Here is a 20,740-nt window from a genome sequence, read left to right on the forward strand (position 1 = left end):
TTAGTCCTTAAATCTGAGAAAGTAATCATTGTAGGAGATTTTAATATTCACATGGATGTTGATAATAATAGCCTTAGTATTGCGTTTATCTCGCTATTAGATTGGATTGGTTTTAGTCAGAGTGAACATAAACTTACTCACTGTTTAATCACACCCTTGACCTTGTTTTGGCTTATGGTGTGTAAATTAAAGACTTAATAAAAGCACGCCTCTGGCCAAAAGTTTCTACACTAGATGTTTATCTGAAAGTGCTTTAACTAAAGTTAAGGAATCGATTCCATCTGCATTTAATTTAATGTCTTATCCTAATGTTCTAGAATCCTGTACTAACGTTAATTTTATCTGAAATTGATCACCTTGTTGACAGTGTTGCAGGCTCACTCCAAATAAAAAGCTGGATGACCTGCAATTTTCTGATGTTAAACTCAAATAAAACTGAAGTTATCGCAATTGTCCCCGAAGGCCTCTGAGACTCAATATCTAAAGATATTGTTATTTTGGATGATGTTGTGTTGTCCTCCAGCTCCACAGTAAGGAATCTGGGTGTTATTTTTGATCAGGATATGTCCTTCGATTCTCGCATAAAACTAACGACAAGGAATGCATATTTTCACCTGCGTAATATTGTGAAAATTAGGAACATTGTGTCTCAGAAAGATGCAGAAAAACTAGTCCATGCATTTCTTACTTCTAGGCTGGACTATTGCAACTCTTTATTATCAGGCTGCTCCAATAAGTCTGTTAAGAGTCTCCAGTTGGTCCAAAATGCTGCAGCTATTGTACTAACTAAAACAAATCGAAGAGAACATATTTCTCCTGTATTAGCTTCTTTGCACTGGCTAACTGTAAAATCTAGAATAGAATTAAAATTCTTCTCCTTACCTACAAAGCTCTTATTGGTCAGGCTGCGTCATATCTTAAAGAGCTCATAGTACCGTATTATCCGACTAGATGGCTGCGCTCTAAGAATGCAGGGCTACTTGTCGTTCCTCCAAAAGTAGAATGTGAGGCAGAGCCTTCAGCTACCAAGCTCCTCTCCTGCGGAACAAACTTCCAAGCGATGTTCGGGAGGAAGACACTGTCCCCATATTCAAGAGTAAATTTAAAACTTTCCTCTTTGATAAAGCTTATGACTAGGGCTTATGAGCCCTTAGCTATGTTGTTAATGGCATTCCATTCCTTAGAGCCTGCAGGTACGGGGCCTAAGCTGATTTTGTTCTCCTTAATGATGCTGCTATAGGCCTAGTCTGACGGGGGATAATACTTTTTCTGATTCTCTAAGCTTCTCTCCTCTCCGTCTGTATCATACATGTCTCATCAATGCATGTTACTAATTCAACTTCTTCCCCAAAGTTGTTTGTGTTTTGTCGTCTCTCAAGTCTCTGCTGATCGTTGTGGTGCCTGCTGCTGTGGTCCTGCATGTCGCTTCCTGCTGCTATTATAACTACTACTAATATAAACTATCATTAGTCTTATAAATTATAAAATTTGTAGCCATAAAAACACCATCAGTGGTATGTCTCATTGTATCACAGCTCTTATTACCGCTACTCATCACTGATCATATTTGCCACCATAATTATTATCATCGTCATATTCTGTTGCCTTAGATGTACTTGTTTCAACTATTCTTCTATATTAACTGCCATAACATAAAAGGCATATTCACATTGCTATAGATATTTCTATAGTTACTGTTACTTTTGTGGTAGCTTGCATCTCTGGAAGTTTGTCTGTCTGTCTGTCTTTGTCTCTCTCTGTCCATCTGTCTTTCTTTTCTCTCTTTCTCTCTCCTTTTCTTCCTCCCCAACCGGTCAAGACAGATGTCTGTCCTCCAGAGAGCTGAGTCTGTCCGACGTTCCTGCCTGTTATAGGGAAGGTTTTCGTTGCCACTGTACTCAATGGAGGAATTGTTGGGTCTATGTAAATCATAAATAAGTCATAGAGTGTGATCTATACATACTGTGTAAAGTGTCCTGAGATAACCTTTGTTATTATTTGGCACTATAAATAAAATTGAATTGAAATTGAATTAAATGTGTGTAAAAGTAATCCCTGTTATTATAAGCAATCCTGTGAGCAGATTTCAGAATTTCCTGAACACTCTGCTTCCAACAGTTTTTTTCTACTCTTGACTCGAGATAAAATAAATCTGTGTGTTAACATTACCTACACTACTACATGTAGCTACATGCTAACACCGGGAAAAGCTGTAATCTTGGGTTGAATTTCTGTAACTTTCTGAAACAGGAGGCAGACATGGGAAACGGGAGGCAGACACTGTCCCCATATTTAAGAGTAAACTTAAAATTTTCCTTTTTGATAAAGCTTACAGCTAGGGCTTACGAGCCCTTAGCTATGTTGTTATTTTTAAGCTGATTTTGTTCTGCTTAATTATGCTGCTATAGGCCTAGTCTGCCAGGGGATAAGACTTTTCCTGATACTCTGAGCTTCTCTCCTCTTTGTCTGTATCATTCATGTCTCATCAATGCATGTTACTAATTCAACTTCTTCCCTTGTTGTTTGTGCTTTGTCGTCTCGCAAGTCTCTGCTGATCATGGTGGTGCCTGCTGCCGTGGTCCTGCATGACGCTCCCTGCTACTCTTATAATCTATCACCTTAGCTGTGCTTGTTTCTACTATTCTGCTGTATTAACTTAATTAATTAATTAATTTAGCGTCCTCCACAGAGCTGGGTCTGTCTGACGTTCCTGCCTGTAATAGGGAAGGTTTTCGTTGCCACCGTACTCTACGGGGGAATTGTTGGGTCTATGTTTATCATAAATAAGTCATAGAGTGTGGTCTTTACCTAGTTTGTAAAGTGTCCTGAGATAACTTTTGTTATGATTTGGCACTATAAATAAAATTGAATTGAATTTAATTGAATTGAAACTGACAATCTGGCATTACCATCCACTTCATGCAGTGATTGGCCAGGCATATGGAGGAGAGAAAGTAAGTAGGTTTGAACCTCAGCTCTCAAGCTAATTTTTTGCACTCTTTACTACAATAATATTATAACTATTCGTGGCAGTTGTGTATACACGCGAGTGTAACACCATGAATGTGTTCCAGGAGAGACTGAATGCTCTATGAAGGCTTTCTAGTGCTGCTGTCTGGAACATAAATTAACACTTTTTTTCCCCCAAGTTGTATGAATTACTTGTTTTCAAGCATTAGGGCTTTCAGTTGTTATGGGCCCCGACTGTGGAACAGCCTGCCGGAGAGCCTCAGGGTCGCGGAGACTGCTGAGGTTTTTAAAAAGAGGCTTAAGACCCATCTTTTTAACCAGGCTTTTAGTTACTTGATTTATTTTAGGCAATGCTAATCAGAGCACTTTTTATGCTTTTTTAATGTTTTAATCTCTGTGTTTTAGCCTTCATGCTTTTATTTATTTTTATGGCCTCATGTCTTATGCTCCTATGCTTTTATTTTCTATTTCATGTTTTAGCCTCTACGCTTTTATGCTTTTATGTTTTAGTCCCTCGTGTTTTTAGCCTCCATATTTTAACCCTTTACTGTTTTAGGCAACAGTTTTTAATCTCCAGTGTTTCCTTAGGGGGCCTGCCAGTTTGGGAGTTGTCTCTGGTCTGGCCGCAGAAGGTGCTGTCCTTCCGGCCCGGGCAGCTAGAGGGCTCTGCACTTTGGTGCGGAGGCTCCTGTCTGCCTGGGTTGGGGTGGTCTCTGTGGCGGTGCTCCCTGTGACCTTGGACCGGGAACTCTCCCGGTGTGGTTGGCCCCCCAAAGGTAGCTTCCTCTAGACTCCTCTGTACCTCAGGTCTCGCTGCCCAGCCATGTCTCTGTTGTGACAGCTAGTGTTTGTGTAGGTGTGTGTGTGTGTCTGTGCGTCAGTGTGGCTGCGTGTGTTTATGTGAATGTGTGAATGGACGTATATACATTTGTGTATGTCTCTGTGCATGACTGTGGGAGGGTTGGGTTCTTTTAACTTCTTCTCCTGATTTTATTTGATGTTTCTCTTTTTCTGTACATCTCTGTAAGGCACTTTGCGATACTTTTCTGTATGAAAAGCGCCATATAAATAAAGGTTGATTTGATTTTGATTTGATTACCCTACCCTTAGTTCTACCTGGACTACAGTGGATTTCAAAGAAAAACCTAATGTCACCAACCAGCCACAGAATGTTAGCATGCTAAGTGTCGCTACTGTCAGTGAGAATCAAGTTTATTCTGAGTTTATAAGTTTTTACATATAAAGGAATTTTCCTCATTGTTTTGGTGCATAACATAATAAAGCGTAGAAAATAAAAAATCAAGCACTGCAAAAGTCAAAAAGCATAAATATTAATTAGAAAAACTTATAACAAGCTGTGTATGAGCATGTGATGTATTATTAGTGTGTGCGCCTGTTTAAGCATGCTTGTGCCTGTATTCCGTGTGTGTTGCTAAATGTGTGTGTAATGCACTCAGTGCTCCAGCTTTGTGTCCCAGGTGCCCCCTTCATTTGAAGACCAGCAGTGTCTTTATTATTAATGTGTGTTGGCGTGTGTCAGGCCAACAGCCTCTCATGCCCTGCTCTCAGATAAAAATCAGCAGAGCAGCTGAACCGGCAGAAATTCAAAGTCCTGCGTGTTGTATGAATATTCTTGTCTGTCTGCATCCTGGCTGTGCTGCTGTAGAGACATTAAAGGGGAGTTCATAAAGAAGGCAGATGGGGCTTTCAAGAAGGGTCCGGTAGGTTGCCGACATCAGCACAGACCCCTCACACTCTGTCCTGGTTGACGGCCGTCCCTCCCGACAGAGAGAGAGAGTGAAGCGAGCATTAAGTCCACAGCCCTGCGATGCGGCGAGATCCGGGCAGAGCCAAGAGTCACCTTCACCCCAGGCCTCTACAGGCCAGTTGTAGCACACCACCAGGGAGGAAATGTAGGGAGAAAAGGGGATCCTCACACTCAAAGCGTCTGTCCCTGACCCGCACAGTTGAATTGCCTGAGGCAGATTGTGTGGACGACCAAGCGTTGAAAAGTGTAAAAATATTTTTGGTTCATTATGAAACTGTGGTGGGCTGCATTTGACCGTATTTAAGTTAAAGTGATCAAAATCATCACTGTAGCTCCGCCAATGGACTTTCCTTTTGCTCGGTAGTATAGGCTACATGAAAAAAAAAAAAAAATAATTGAATGTTTTTACCGAACAGCCAAATGTGATTTCAATCCAAAGTAAGAAAACAGATTTGTTTACAAGATGCTAAAATTCCTCCCAAATTTAAGAGTTTTATGACAAAGAAATCCTATTTTTGAAACATCTGATTCAAATGTAGGAAAGAAGAGTAGCAGAGACAACCATACATCAGTTTTTCAGACAAAGATTTTAGAATGGATCAGAAATTTAATTGGAGGAGGCAAAAACAACGTGGTGTGGAATTCAGCTCACCAGTGTAGATACTGGCGCTGGAAGCCGGGATGCCAAATTGAGATTCAATGAACTTGGGGATGAAGGTGATGAAAGCGGTGACTATGGCGCTTTCAGCCGTATAGGAGAGGCTGACAAACAAGAAGGTCACGTTGCTGAGGATCCTCACTGCTGCTTTGGGCAAATCTGGAGGAGGAGAAGAAGAAGGGCAGACAGAGAGCAAAGTTTTATTTTTTGTTTATTGAAGAGAAATGATCTGTTCCTGACAGTGTACTCTGCCCTGACTGACTCGCAAGACGCTACAAGTATTGTGTAGCCGATTGCTCCTGAAATAAAAATAAAAAAATTACTAAACATATACAACATATAACAATGTTAACCTTCAGAGATAAGAGCAGAAGTACTACATCACAGCAAACGCTGATTAAAGTTGATTAAAGTTGAGAACCACTCAGTCAAAATCAGAAGTGCTGCCGGTTAAAGCCACCGTAACCACCATGACTGGTTTTCTGAGGTTTTAGTGTTAACTCCAGACGGCTCAGACTGACTGACAAATCATAGTTCACTTGTCTTTAACTCTGCCCTAGAAATCTGCCTGTTGGCCAATTGAAACAGAGAGGTTATTCTTCCAACAGTGTACCATCACCTTGTTTGGTGCATTATGACACTAAAGTAAAACAAAGGAAATAATAAGCTCTAGTAGTTGCCTTTGTATCATCTCCCAATATGTGAAATACAGAAGTTTATTCACATCATATGCACCAACATGCACTCACAGCCAGACTATCACAACAAACAACAGCGAAACTCAAATTAAACCACGGAGGGAGAGTGACTTTATTCTCTGCTCAGGATGCCATTACTCCACTGTATCTTTACATAGAAAATGGTTGTTTGCTGCTTTATCAACGTTCTGAAGATGGAATACAGAACCTTTACGATTCAGGGGGAAAATCTATTGTATTTAATTATAAGTACAGAATGAGTACTTAAACATTTTCTCCTTACAAAAATCTATTTTTGTTTGGTTTTGTCTTTAAAATATCAGAAAGTTCAAGTTCATTTTGGCATTTGTTTTTTTCATAATGATTAATTAATTACTAAAATAGATGCAGATTAATTTTCTGTTGGTTGACCAATTAATTAACTTATTCTTGCAGTTCTACTTTTTTATCAAACCACTGATAACCAACAAAATGAATCCAGGGCAGTTTTGTTGTCAAAAGCCTAATATTAAATTATTATATAAACTTTGAAGACAGATGTAGGCCAGCTGGACCTAAACTTTACATTGTCATTTCAAAGACGAGCAAACACCGACCACCCTAGGAGACCTTCCATTTAGAGCAGACGTCATCAGAGACATCAGCAGCCCTCAGTGACACGTTGCAGTATTTTTTGGTACCTTTAATGTCCTTTCCGAAACCCATGGACGAGGTGACTGCCTGGCTCTTGTTGTTGCTCTTCTCCTTGAGGACATCGTCGTCACTGGACATGTCGTCCAGGCTCAGCTTTTTCCTTCTCTTTTTCTTCTTGTGTCGGGGTGGCAGTTTCTTGGGGAAAGTGAACATGGGGAAGATGACCAGCAGCATGGCCACGGCACACAGTAGGAATCCGCTCCACCTAGACATGGGGGAGTGAAATCAAATACTCAAAATACAGGAAATAAAATTAAAATGCCATCAAGAGGTGAAATCGGACGAGTCAGGCGTGGACATTTACTCTTCCTTCCAGTCTGGACTTCAGTCTGGATTTTATCTCTGCGTCTCATTATTGTGCACATAAATAAATAAATAAACCTTGTCGGCCTTGTGCAAAATCACTGGTACACTCATCCATCTGCTTCCTGCTACTATCACCTATAATTCATGGAGGCAGTCTGCGGCTGTTAGTTAGTGAGTCATTGGTTATGCTCACAGTTGAGGATGGCATCACTGAGAGCTGTAAATAGATGACTAACTGCATCTCATATACAGATTTACAGAGGGATGTAAGAAATGAACAAAAAATGTGACCTAAAGATGAAAAACTTATCCCACTTATCCGGGGTCAGGTTGAGAGGGCAGCAGCTCTAGCAGGGGACCCCAAACTTCCCTTTCCTGGGCCACAATAACCAGCTATAACTGGGGAATCCTGAGGCATTCCCAGGCCAGTGTAGAGATATAATCTCTTCACCTGGTTCTGGATCTTCTCCGAGGCCTCCTCCCAGCTGGACGTGCCTGGAACACCTCCCTAGGGAGGCGCCCAGGGAGCATCCTTACCAAGATGCCCTCAACTGGCTCCTTTCAACACAAAGGAGCAGTGGCTCTACTTGGAGTTCCTCACAGATGGCTGAACTTCTCCCCCTATCTCTAAGGGAGACTCCAGCCACCTTACTGAGAAAACCCATTTTGGCTGCTTGTACCCAAGACCTCGTTCTTTCGGTCATGACCCAGCTTTCTTGATCATAGGTGAGGGTAGGAACGAAGATTGACCGGTAGATCGAGAGCTTTGCCTTCCGGCTCAGCGCTCTTTATTTCACAATGGTGCGGTAGAGCGACTGCAATACCGCCCCCGCTGCTCCAATTCTCCAGCCAAACTCAAGCTCCATCGCCCCCTCACTTGTGAACAAGATCCTGAGGTACCTGAAATCCTTCACATGAGGTAAGGACTCATTCCCTACCCGGAGTAGGCAATCCACCGGCTTCCTGCTGAGAGCCATGGCCTCAGATTTAGAGGTACTGATCCTCATCCCAGACGTTTCACACTCAGCTGCGAGCCAATCCAGTGAGTGCTTGAGGTCACCCTCAGGACTCCCCAAAATGTTGGAGAGACTCCTGGAAGGGTTGAACATTGTCCATGTTTACCACAGGAATGACCATGATCCAGGGGAACGGGACGCTGTTCCGAAATAGGTTAGGGGTTAGGAGCCTGAGGGGGCTCAGGGACGCAAACCCAGAGGCTCCTTCAAGAAGAGGGACACCAGCCTGTTGTTTCCTACTTTGTCATTGACAGCCCTAACGTGGTGCAAGGAAAATAGCAGTCACAGGCATCTTTTTCTGTTAGGGTAGAGGAGGACTGTCCCTGATTGCAGGAACCAAAGGACGCTAAACACTGAATAATGTACTTATCTCTGTTACAAACTGAATCTACACAATCCCTGGGCGTTGAGTCGGGAACTTGAGCAGCTCAACCCTTACAGCTGAAGGCAGCAAGGGTGGGATGGCAAAACCAGCCCCTTATCTGAGACAAGAGGTCTGTCCTGTCAGAGAGGCCCCTAAGGTATCCCACAGCAGAGTCTGTGCAGCAGTAAAAACCAAGTCCCGTCTGGCCCCAGGGGGGACCACCAGAAGAAGTCTCTGGCCCGAATGAAGCACTCTGGGAGGCATTGGTAAAATAAGAGGATATGTTGGAGAAGCATAGAGAATACTCTATAACCATGCACGAGCTGGAGCACTCTGAACCGGAGGGACGTTGTGCATTTAGGAGAACCAAACAGGACAGAGGGACGAAATTGACCTTTGCTCTGCCGAAAAAACTCCCAGATGCTAAGCCCACCTCTGGATAATGTCGCCACTCTACTGGCATAAGGCTCATGACAGGAGAAAAAGTCTGGTCAAGGTGATGACTGACTGGACAAGCACTTGCCTGCCTCTCCTGTATGGCAGGAGTACTTAAGCACCAGGTGCACAGTCTATTGGTCTAGCACATAGCTCCGTGCAGTCCGAGATGAGTAGTGCACTGGAGTCCTTTTGTGAAATGGGTTGTAGTCCATGTATATACAAACTCTCTTACCCTAGGTCTAGGGAGAGAGGGCCTGCTGCGACACCCCAAGCTTCCTGTGTCAGGCCACATGGCTGCGACAGCTGTCATTTCGCCCAAGAGGTGAAGAGACTGACCGTATTGCAACAACCCGTCTTATTGGGAAAGGGAAATAAGATGTAAAACATCGTCCATGTCCTCATAGTGACTGAGTTCAGAGTCACACTAGTTATGGTCATGCTCTAAAGAGGGGCTCAGAGAGCTCCTCTCTGAATACACCATGCCCAGCCAGGCTATATGAAACATAAGGAGAGCCTTGTCCTACCTTAACCTGGAATGATGCAATTCCTTGTCATCGATTAAAATTCTAACGGATACTCGTGGGGGAGTCCGACTGGGGAGCACCCTGAATCTGAAAATTACAGCCTTGCAAGTAAAAAAAAAACGAAGCAAGCAACCCCTTGGTGCAGCATCATAATCCCCTTATAGTAGATCATCAGCGCTCTAGGATTAGGGGAGTCACCTAACGAGCCTCAGCCGTGTCAGGGGATCTTTGAGGACAGCAGATGTAGGTTCAATCACTGGCATTGATGGCACAAATGCAAGTCCCTCAGGTATCGGAGGGAATAACAGTAAGAGGCCTGGAAAGCCTCCCCTATAACACAGTAACTCAAGTGTGTGGCCGAAGCTGCCACAGAGGCGATGATTAGATTGGGTGTCCAACATTGAGCACATGATCCTGCTAGCATCCCACCAAGTTAGCAAGATCACTCTGCTAACTGGGAAAACAGGACACGGAACATTGTGTAATGTTACAGTGAGAGGGGAGCGAAAACACTCCACTGACACGGTACCCCATCAGGAAACAATACATCCCTGTATCCTTAACAGTACTTTACTCCTTTTGTTTCTACTCACCTTAGGAAACAGTCCATGCTGTGAAAAGGGGAGTGAGCCCTCTCCACCAGTACAGTAGCTGTATAGCCAACGCCATCCTCTACGGTACTTAATGTTCTCTTTCTGTATATATTTTCTTCCGGAAATAGTATATGAATAAGTATGGTGAGAGATGAGTAGGAACACTCACCCCACCCATGCAGTAGCCGTCCATATTCTGCCAATTTTGAGCACAAGATCCTGTTAGCCTTCCACTAAGTTAGCATGAGCGAGAGCACTCCGCAAACTGGGAGACCAGGACATGAAACAATGTGTAATGCCACAGTGAGAGGGGAGGGAAAACACTCTCTTCACTGACATAGTAGGTTGTCAAGAAACATTTAGTCCTGTATATTACTTAACTTTTCTGTTCCATCTACATTCAGGGAACAGGGTAAAGTGAGAGGGGAGCGAGAGCACTCACTTCACTGACACAGTAGGTTGTCAAGAAACATTTGGTCCTGTATGCAGTGTTGGCAAAGTTCATTTTCTACATGAACTAGTTCAAAGTTCCAAAAATTAACTAGTTCATAGCTCTTTTTTTCAATATGTTGCTGCAAGCTATTATTTTTCAAAAGTATTGCCACAGTCTATATAGAACAACAGACAGCAATTATTTTATTTAAACACTGAAACTATGAGTCAGATTTCATCTTCATATCCAATTTTAAATCCTTATCCAACCAGGGTTTACATTAGAATTGAGGGAACAGCATTTCCCCATTGATGCTTTAACACTTTGCTGCTGTCCATTCAGTCCACACTAAGAGCAGCGGCAGTTTTACACCTACAGTATATTCTCAAAACCATGAGGAAAACCTGCTGCTTGAATGGTCTTTTTTAATGAAGAATTATAAAAAGAAAAACAGGAAAGTAATCCTCAGGTCAAAATGTTTTTTAATTTTCCATTTCAGCACATACTAAAAAGGAATACTGGAATCCTGGCAAAATACAGTATACCAGGTTCAAAAAACACGTCACATGAATAGTAAAACCAGGAACCAGGCTGAGCTAGGAAATTAAGGTTGAACTTGAAATTAAGCTGGGCTTTCAACTCAAAGGCTGCAGGTCTCCGTCATTATACTGCACCACCATATTAAGCACTATATTATTCAGCACCATATTAAGGCCTGTTTACGGTGTGTTTTAGCCTGGGTTTCACCTGGAAGGCTCTATAGAAATCTGGCAACCTACTGAATGAAGTTAAACAGAGAGCGTGCGGTTCACAGACTCCAGAATGAACGTTTTTACAGTACCATTCATAATAAAGCAGTAATACAGTGCGTTCAGTTGATGTTCGTCCAAAATATTGCCTGTATGTTACTTAACTTTCTCTTTCTGTTCCAACTCCCTTCAGGGAACAGGGTATACAGTCAAAGGGGAGCGAGAGCACTCACTTCACTAGTATATCAGCTGTCAGTATAAATTCATGCTGAGCATGTGCTCCTGCTAGCGACCTACTAAGTTAGCCTGATCTCGAGCACCCTGCAAACCAGGTAGCGGAAACCACGTCTACATTGGGGGAAAGTGAAGACACTCCCTGAGTAGACAAAGCCATGTTCACAGTGAGGGAAGAGTGAGGACACCCTACAGTCCATGGCTGTCAACTTTAGCTAGCATCATACATATATTCCTGCTAGCATTGCCGAGTTAGTCTGAGCAGGAGCACTGCAAACTGTGAGAACAGGATGTGATACAGTGTATAATGCCATAGAGGGGACAATTCCCTAACCAACACAGTATGTTGTCAATAGCAGCTAACACAGACCAGACTCGCTCCCGGTAGTATTGTAATTAGGTATGCAAACAATGAATCGATAATCGATCGACTTTTCTGTTTATGGTGGTAAAACAAAATTATCCACAAGTTATCCATCATCAACACAACAGGTAGACTGTCAAAGTTTACATTAGCAGGGCTATTACCAATTGCTTTTAATGGCAGTCAGTTAGTTTCAGAGATTGCCAACTCTAAATCTATGTGTATTATCATACAATGTCCTCATGACGAATTCAACTCACAAAATGCAGTCACTAAATGGTGGAGTAGTGGCAGAAGGTCACGTAGACCACAGTTCTGTGACTGAGGGTGTTGGTTGTCATTTTGTATAGAATAGCTTTTTATTGTCATTGTATTTCATACGAATCTTTTCAATTTCAAGGAAATTAGGCAACTCCTTTTGGTGCATCAAACAAAAACAAACAATAAGACAATAAGACACGGACAACAATTAGACATGAACAACATGTTGTTGTTAGTATTTCTGAAGAACAATTGACAACAGTATATGAGAGGTTCAAGCTAAACAAATATAGTCTGGAAATAATCATTTTATCAACATAATGTACACACACACACACACACTCACCAGTTGCCGATGAAGCGGGGGTCGCTTTGATCGATGTTGACAACAGTTTTAGGGTCCACATAAAAACCGATGAGCACTCCTCCCAACAGGTAACCGGCTGCTGGACCCAGTGCCCCCATCACATACATGATGGCTGAGGAGAGACAAGAGATGAGACTAGTGATCAAACTTTATAACAGCAATAATCCATTTTGGGCCACTAAGGCACATGAAAGCACCAAATCAAGCTGACAGACACAAAGTCACCACGTACAAGGCATTCAAAGAGGTCCATTAAGTAAAGCAATTGCCTTCTTCCACATCCAGCTGATACAGCAAAATCATCATCTGAGAAGAAAATCTGGCTCTTTAGCTGATTTCTGCTCAGGATTTAGCAGGGTGTCCTTTCACCTCCCTTATGAACATGATTTTAGGAACATTTGTCTACAATTGATTGTCAACGTCTGTGTCAAAGTTGTCCCAAACTCAATGCCTAACTTTCACCCTTATGTAACGCTTCATATCAAACTAATCTAGCATAAAGAGTGGGTTACAAAAGGCCATGTGTGTGGGTCATGTGTGCAGATCACATGAAGTATAATGAGGAACCTAGCTTGCGACTGAGGATAAGATTTCTCCAATTAGAGGGAATTAATATCTTAAAGTCTTTGGGCTCGAGTTGAAAGCAAAAACACAAAAATCCGGAGGCATGACTTAAAAACTCAAAGCTGGGCCAGGCACCAGAACGGACTGAACATTATCTAACTGTCAGAGTGCTGGGAACTTACTGGGAGCACTGGGTTCATGTCAGTAGTTTCAAAGTTGTGTAGAATTTATAATCACCTACTTTTCAAAATAAAATGACAACTTTCAAGTGAGGCATCAACAGCTCCTATGGCTCACTGTAGGGACGGATCCAAAATCCAATCTTCTGTTATTTGTGGCAATAACACACTAATCTTATTTTGAGGAAGAACTAGGACAACCCTAATTCACATGAAGTTGGGACTTTGTGTAAAACGTAACTAAAAACAGAATACAATGCTTGCAAATCCATTTAAACCTATATTTAATTGAATACACTACAAAGATAGTGAGCTGTTTAAACTGACAAACTTTGTTTTTTGAAAATATTCCCTTCATTTTGAATTTGATGCCTACAACACGTTAAAAAAAAGCAGGGGCAGGGGCCTCTTTACCACTGTGTTACATCACTAAATAAGTGTTTGGGAACTGAGGACACTAATTGTTGAAGCGTCGTCGGAATTCTTTCCCATTCTTGCTTGATGTACGACTTCAGTTGCTCAACAGTCCGGTGTCTCCCAGCATGCTGGTATTTGAGACGCCTAGACAGTTATGCTGAGAGGTAAGAGAGGACAGGGCTGTACAGTGCAACATATGTCGCACCTGCTACACCAACACACATCAACACACACCAACACCGACCGAAAATGCTATCACAACTTGAGATTGACGAGATACAACACAAATGCTATGGCAAGGGGGAACCAGGATGCGAACCAGGATGCGAACCTGAGGAGAATCCCCAAACAGAGATTGGGTACATAGCCCCAATGGAACCAATAACGCTGAGCGAGGCAGCGACTGACCTGAAAGACAGGATCATGGCGAGATGGAGCACAAGGCAACCCCGAAACCGATTACAACGGCTGAGTGAAGTAACACCAGAAAGTCTCATGGAAAGTGTGAATGCAGTGGTAAGAGCGATCCCTACCACAACAATCACAGAGACCAATGAGCTGGTCTACGCTTCTGCAGCAGTGATCCTAGAGATGCTGGGCTATAAGGGCGCACTCACACTGTCCTTTCGCACCGGGCCAAAACAGGTTTTGCGGGTAAAGCCTAGTGTGTTTGACCAGTGTGAGTGCAACTGCTCCGCACCTAGCTGCGGCCAGCCGGCTATCCACAGACCGTTTGAGAGAGGTGGGCTTTTGTAGAGCACAATTGCACATGTAAGAGCACGAGCATGCGCACGTGTACGAGCACGAGCACAACGCCTACGCCGGCTCTCACGTCATTTATGTGCGCCTGTTCGGAGATAGAAAAAAAAAAAAGACGGACAATGCGCGGACATTTAACAACAACAACAATGGCGGCGAAAGGTTCACGTTGGTGTGATGCGGAGGTGGAGTGTTTACTGCAGATTTGGTCGGATGAAAATATTCAAAAACAGTCGGACAAGACGCACAAAAACTCGAGGTCTATGGAAAGATTTGTAAACAAAGCGATGCATCGCGATGACGCCATCAATGCGTGTGACGTGTTACAGCAGTGCGAGTACAAGCGGGCTGGCCAGCGGGGGGAGAGGGAGGGGGGGACAAGTACCCTAAAGCCCGGGGCGCGGTGCGGAAGGACAGTGTGAGTGCGCCCTAAGAGCATCCATGGGAGCCATGAGTAACAATACCCACCATGGAGACGATTGGAGGCTAAGATCAAGGCAACTTGGAGAGAAGTGAGCCAATTGACAGCGGCCCAGAGAGGTGCAATGAACAAACAGGTACAGCCAGATGCACATACCTGAAGTACTCAAACTGCCAAACAAAGGCTGCAAGCCCTGGCCAGCAGCCTACAGAGGTACACGAAGGACAATGAATCCAGACGAATAAACAGGTTGTTGCAACTCAACCTGCGAAAGTGTACGCCCAGTGGCAGGGTAATAACAGCAGAGCAGACCTACCGAGGCTGGAAACTGAACGGTTCTGGAAGAGCATATGGGAGAAGGACCCAGTGACCATCACAGAGGCAGACATCCAAGAACGAGTCTCAGGTATGAAAAACTGGACAGCACCCGGCCCGGACATGATCCACACCTACTAGCTAAAGAGACTCACAGCACTCCATGAGCGCCTTGCAGCACATATTAACCAGCTGCCGAGAGACGGGACTCACCCAGAATGGCTAACCGAAGGGCGAACGGTCCTGATCATGAAGGACCATATAAAGGGTGCAGTCCCCTCCAACTATCGGCCAATAACCTGTCTCTCCACAACATGGAAGCTCATGTCCGGCATTATTGCTGCTAAGATAAGTGGGCACATGGACCAATACATGAGCAAAGCACAGAGGGGCATTGGTAGAGACACCAGAGGAACCAAACACCAGCTCCTGGTTGACAGGACAGTCGCCCAAGACTGCAAGTCCAGACACACCAACCTGTGCACAGCCTTGATTGATTACCAGAAAGCCTACGATTCGATGCCACACACATGGATCACGGAATGCTTGAAGTTGTACAACATCAACAGGACTCTAAGGGCCTTCGTTGCAAACTCAATGGGGATGTAGAAAACCACCCTTGAGGCCAATGGTAAGCCACTTGCACAGGTATCCATCAAATGTGTCATCTACCAAGGACATGCTCTGCCCCCACTGCTGTTCTGCATAGGTCTTAACCTCCTAAGCCAAATAATCAACAAGACTGGCTATGCCCGTGGTGATCAGAGCACTAGGGGCAGTGACCCCAAAGCTGGAGGAGTGGCTACAGTAGATTCCCGGAATAACCCCGGACATCTCGGTCCAGAAAAGTGCAGTGGTCGGAACAGCAAAGATACTGCGCAGAACCCTCCCTGGCCTCTGGTAGAGGACCCGAGCTTAGAGAGAGGGTCAACCACCCGTGGAGGGTGAGGAGAAGATTTTTTATTTTATTTTTATATATATATATAAATATCTATATACATATATATACACACTATGCATATATGTATATATATATATATAAATAAATATACATACATATATGTATGTATATATATAAATATATATACATACATATATATATATATATATATATACACTGTATGTATAGAAAATAAACAAGTTATACATTTATAAGCCATTTTTTAGCTGCCGGCTCCACATAAGAAACATATAACGTTATTTTAAACACAACACAACACTCAATATTGTCTTATCCTATATCGTGTTTGGAAACATATCGATATATTTGAAAAACTCTATATATCGCCCAGCCCTACTAATGACCCACTAGAAGTATGTGGCCCTCTGATTCCCAAATGCTGCTTTTTGACAACCTTCCCCAGCAGCTTCAGATACACAAAGCAGTGGCTGATACCAACACACAAACAGACAGGATAAAGCTCTGCATTCACTCATAATTCATGCAGTACCTTCTAGCGGGACTCTGTGGTGGTGTGTGTTAACGTAAACACAGGGAATCAATTATAAAATACCATTTTCTACCATTGAGCAAGGGAGAGGAGGGCCAACTCAGACTGCTGTGTTTTTATAAACAATACTGTAAATGATAGTTAGATTTTATCACTATTTCTGAAATTGCCTTTGAGTCGATTACAATGAAGTAAAATAAAGCGGAAAAAAAAGCGAAAATAGAATGAAAAATGTTCTGATATATTAGTTTAAAAAATTAATTTATTAGCAAAAGTGTTGCTACTAATATTATGCAAATTGTCTGATAAAGTCAGTGCTAATTGTGAAACAATATTACCATACTACCCGGCCCTAATGCATGAAAACTAATCACTACGTTTGGCTGATATTCCTCAGTTACTCATCTGCAGAATATCTTCACAGAGGGATTTTTCTGACCCTGCACTCTCCACTACCCCATTACATCATCTGACTGGGATAGCCAGTGCCTGGGATGATAAAGCATCAGGATGGGATTGTAGGATTGGGCTTTCCAAGGGGACCCAGCGCCATCCTGGATAATCCCTTATCTAGCAGAAGAGGAGGGAAAACACTTGGCTGGCGGGCTGCCATGTTACGCAACGTGATGCACACCATCAGCAGAGGGATAAAAGATGACAAGGCTTCTGCGCCTGGTAGTAAAGGCAGTGGACCGGGCACCACTTAGATAAAAGGAGCCAGAGCGAATGTGAAAACAAACCGAAAGACATGGAAATGGAGAAAAAAGATGAGAGCAATTGAGAAGGTAGACGGTTGACTGAAAGAACAAGAAAAAGAAAGTGAAAGATGTTATGTTTCTAGTTTCTGAAAAATATGAAAATGAAATGAAATGTGAAGAAAAGCCATCATCACGATCCTGCAATGTTAGGGTTCTTTTCCTGGAAACTTGCATGGAGAGTGTATTACCAGAAATAAACATATGTGGGGCAAAACACTAAAAGAAAGTTGTTTTATCTATCTCCTCAGCTCTCTTATGTTTTCAAATAAGCGCAAAATTAACTTTGGTTTCTTCATTACCACACATTGCAAGTAGTTAATGGTGAGTTTAACATAAATCGAAAGCATGAATCAGGACATTAGATCTTTGCTAGTTGATGGATGGGTATATTTGAGACTTTTCAAACGCTGCAAAGCTGCTGCAGCATTTTTTTTGTTCCACCAACACGACAGAAGATAGATAAAAGCTTAGAGAGGAGTCATGTGATAAAGTGTTTGGACAGACAGAGAGCTGAGGCAAATATGCCAAGAATTAAATGGTTCAAGCTTCCCAGTGGTGAAGATTTTCTGATTCTCTATATCTTATAAGATAGTACATTAAATATTGTTGGGTTTTGGGCTGTTAGATGGACAAAACAATCACTTTGAATATGTCACCTTAGGCTAGAGATGGAGATCAAGAAATGGTTCCAGTTGAGAACCAGTTCCAAACTGAATCTGAGTTGTATGCCTCTGAACTTATCAATTCCTTTTTTTAAAGCTGGCATGTTTTTTCCCATCTCTTACTTATTGGTGCTGGAATTTGAACGAGGGATGTACCGATGCATCTTGAGACAGTTAAAATCGATTAAAATGTATAACAATTCAAATTGGTTGAGATTTAAAAAATTAAAAGGATGGGGCTATTAACTTTTTACTTTGTTTGTTGACGTTCTACGTTAGTTGCCTCATTAGACAGCGATGCAAAGATGGCGGTGGCCGCAGCAGGAAGCACTGGCCTGTTTTATCGGAGGTTCTAACTCAGTTTTGTCTTTTGGAAGTGAAAGAAGCTGTATTTTCATCCACTGATTTCCTGTCCTACGCGCTGTGAGTTACTGGCAGAGGTGCGGAGAAAGTTATTACGTAGGTCATTTCAGGAATATCTCTAGTCTGTCTGTATGTGCAGGTGAAGAGAGACAGCGGATGAACTTAGAGCACACAGCTGAAGCTGGTGATGGTCGGAGCAGAGAAGACATTAGCAGTTAAGTTGTTAAGTTTTAGTAAATGTTTCATATTTCCTGACGCTGGTTTGTTTCTATAAACAGCACCTCTGCTAACAGAATGGTATGCATCATGTGTATGGAGAATATGAATAACCTGAGTTCTCTGTGCTCATGTAATCACCATATCCTGAATATGATCATGAGCCTCATAAACTGGATATTCATGTCCATCTAAACGCACTCATTTATGAATGTGCAGAGATGTAAGCTTCTGAAAATATAGACATGCGGATATTCCTGATAAAACATGGCAAGTCCAAATTATGAACACAGGCCTAGCCCTAGTTTGTGTGTTTTTTAATTAAAATGTAATATATTCAATCAAAATATATATATGTTCAGTTTCACCTTAAGAAAGAAAAAGGAAACATGCACTGTTTTGCAGTTTACACCTCAGAAATAATAATTTTGTCAGTGCGCATGCACGAAAGTTGCCTGCTGCCTACTGCTCCAGTCTTTGAGTTCACTTGTTTAAAACTTTCTTAACTTCTATTCTCCTTTTGTTCGTTCTCTTTCTTCACTATAACTTCTGTGAAGTTCTGCCCTCTACAATGAGGTTACTTTAGCTAGTTTTCGTGTTTCTGTTCGTGCTGTTTTTATCACTGCCTTTGTTTACTCCGGAGTCCACCGAACTCTGGAGAACAATACACCAGGTATGCAGAGGTGGGAAGAAACGCCAGGCCGATAGGAGGGTCGAGACGGGACGGGCTTATGGAGAGGAGAAGATTTAAGCCGTGTCTTCCCTCTGTTGTTATGGCCAATGAATGGTCCCTGTACAACAAAATGGATGAACTGACGGTGCTAACGCGGAGCCACCTGGAGTACCGTGAGTGCAGTCTGATATGTTTCCACACCATTCGGGCTGATCACGGACTGCACCAATAGCGGAAAGCGGAAAGGAGGGGGGCTTGCCGTCTTAGTAAACAGCAGTGTAATCCTGGTCATATCACAGTTAAAGAACAGCACTGTAAGCCGGATGTTGAACTGCTGGCCGTTGGACTCCGTGGACTCCGTCCATACCATCTGCCTAGACAGATACCACATGTCATCACTGTTGTTCTGTACATCCCTCCCTCTGCAAACCCAGCATCTGCCTGCAGCATCATATACACCACCATCTCCAGACTCAACACCCCAGTGCCCTCATCATCATGTCGGGAGACTTTATCCACGTCACCTTGGATAGAGTTCTGCCGACCTTCCAACAGTACGTGAGCTGTCCTACCAGAAAGGAGAGGACTCTGGACCTGATTTATGCTAACATTAAGGATGCATACATCTCCTTTTCCCTACCCCCTCTAGGCAGGTCAGATCATGACCTGGTTCACCTATAACCCTGCTATGCTCCTCTGGTGAAGAGGAAGCATACGACCACAAGGAATTTGAGGAGGTGGTCGGAGGAGGCTTATGAGACACTGCAGGGCTGCTTTGAAGTGACTGACTGGCCTGCACTTAATGAGCCGCACAGGGAGGACATCGATGGGCTCACTGAGTGCATCACAGACTACATCAATTTTTGCAATGTCCCAGCTCGGACTGTAACCTGCTACACAAACAGCAAACCCTGGATCACCAAGGACATTAAGGCCATCCTGAATGAAAAGAGGAGAGCGTTCAGAGATGGCAACTATGATGAGGTGAAGAGAGTGCAGGGGGTACTCAGACTTAAAATCAGGGGGGCTAAAGACAATTATAGGAGAAAGCTGGAGAACAAACTCCAGTGTAACAACATGAGAGACGTGTGGAGTGGCATGAGAACCATCACCGGATTCCAGATGACTGGTAGCACAGGGTTGGAGGACCATGTTGACCAGGCCAATGTACTGAACCTATTTTTCAATAGGTTTGATGCTGCGGCCCATCCCCCACATGACTTTGCTGCTGTAGGCCCCTCAACTAATGCTACTTTACCTCCCCCTACTCCTCCTCCTTACAGACCCTTTGTCTGCCCCCTCACTTCACACCAACCGGAGAGACTTGTCCTGGAGCAGCTAAGGCCTAATGTCATGTCCTTCACTGATCCACTACAGTTTGCTTACCAGCCCCGCCTGAGAGTTGAGGACTGCATCCCCTACCTGCTGAACAGAGTCTACAGTCATCAGGACAAGCCTGCGAGCACTGTGAGAGTCATGTTCTTTGACTTCTCCAGTGCATTAAACACTGTCCGTCTGGCTCTACT

The 20,740-nt window shown here is 43.2% G+C and overlaps 1 protein-coding gene across 1 annotated transcript in view; it reads right to left on the reverse strand.

The window, feature by feature from the left end:
• LOC310957275 (solute carrier organic anion transporter family member 5A1-like) overlaps window positions 1-20,740 on the reverse strand; it is a gene marked incomplete at its 5' end in the record, with an annotated part of 48,813 nt that overhangs the window by 12,193 nt on the left and 15,880 nt on the right. The window contains 3 exons of the mRNA XM_083927770.1: window positions 5,391-5,555; window positions 6,775-6,992; window positions 12,416-12,548. Coding sequence (XP_083783896.1) covers window positions 5,391-5,555; window positions 6,775-6,992; window positions 12,416-12,548 — 516 coding nt within the window. The remainder of the gene's footprint in view (window positions 1-5,390; window positions 5,556-6,774; window positions 6,993-12,415; window positions 12,549-20,740) is intronic.

The sequence above is a fragment of the Echiichthys vipera genome (genome assembly GCF_963691815.1).
Source record: "Echiichthys vipera genome assembly, chromosome: 15".
NCBI lineage: Eukaryota > Metazoa > Chordata > Actinopteri > Perciformes > Trachinidae > Echiichthys > Echiichthys vipera.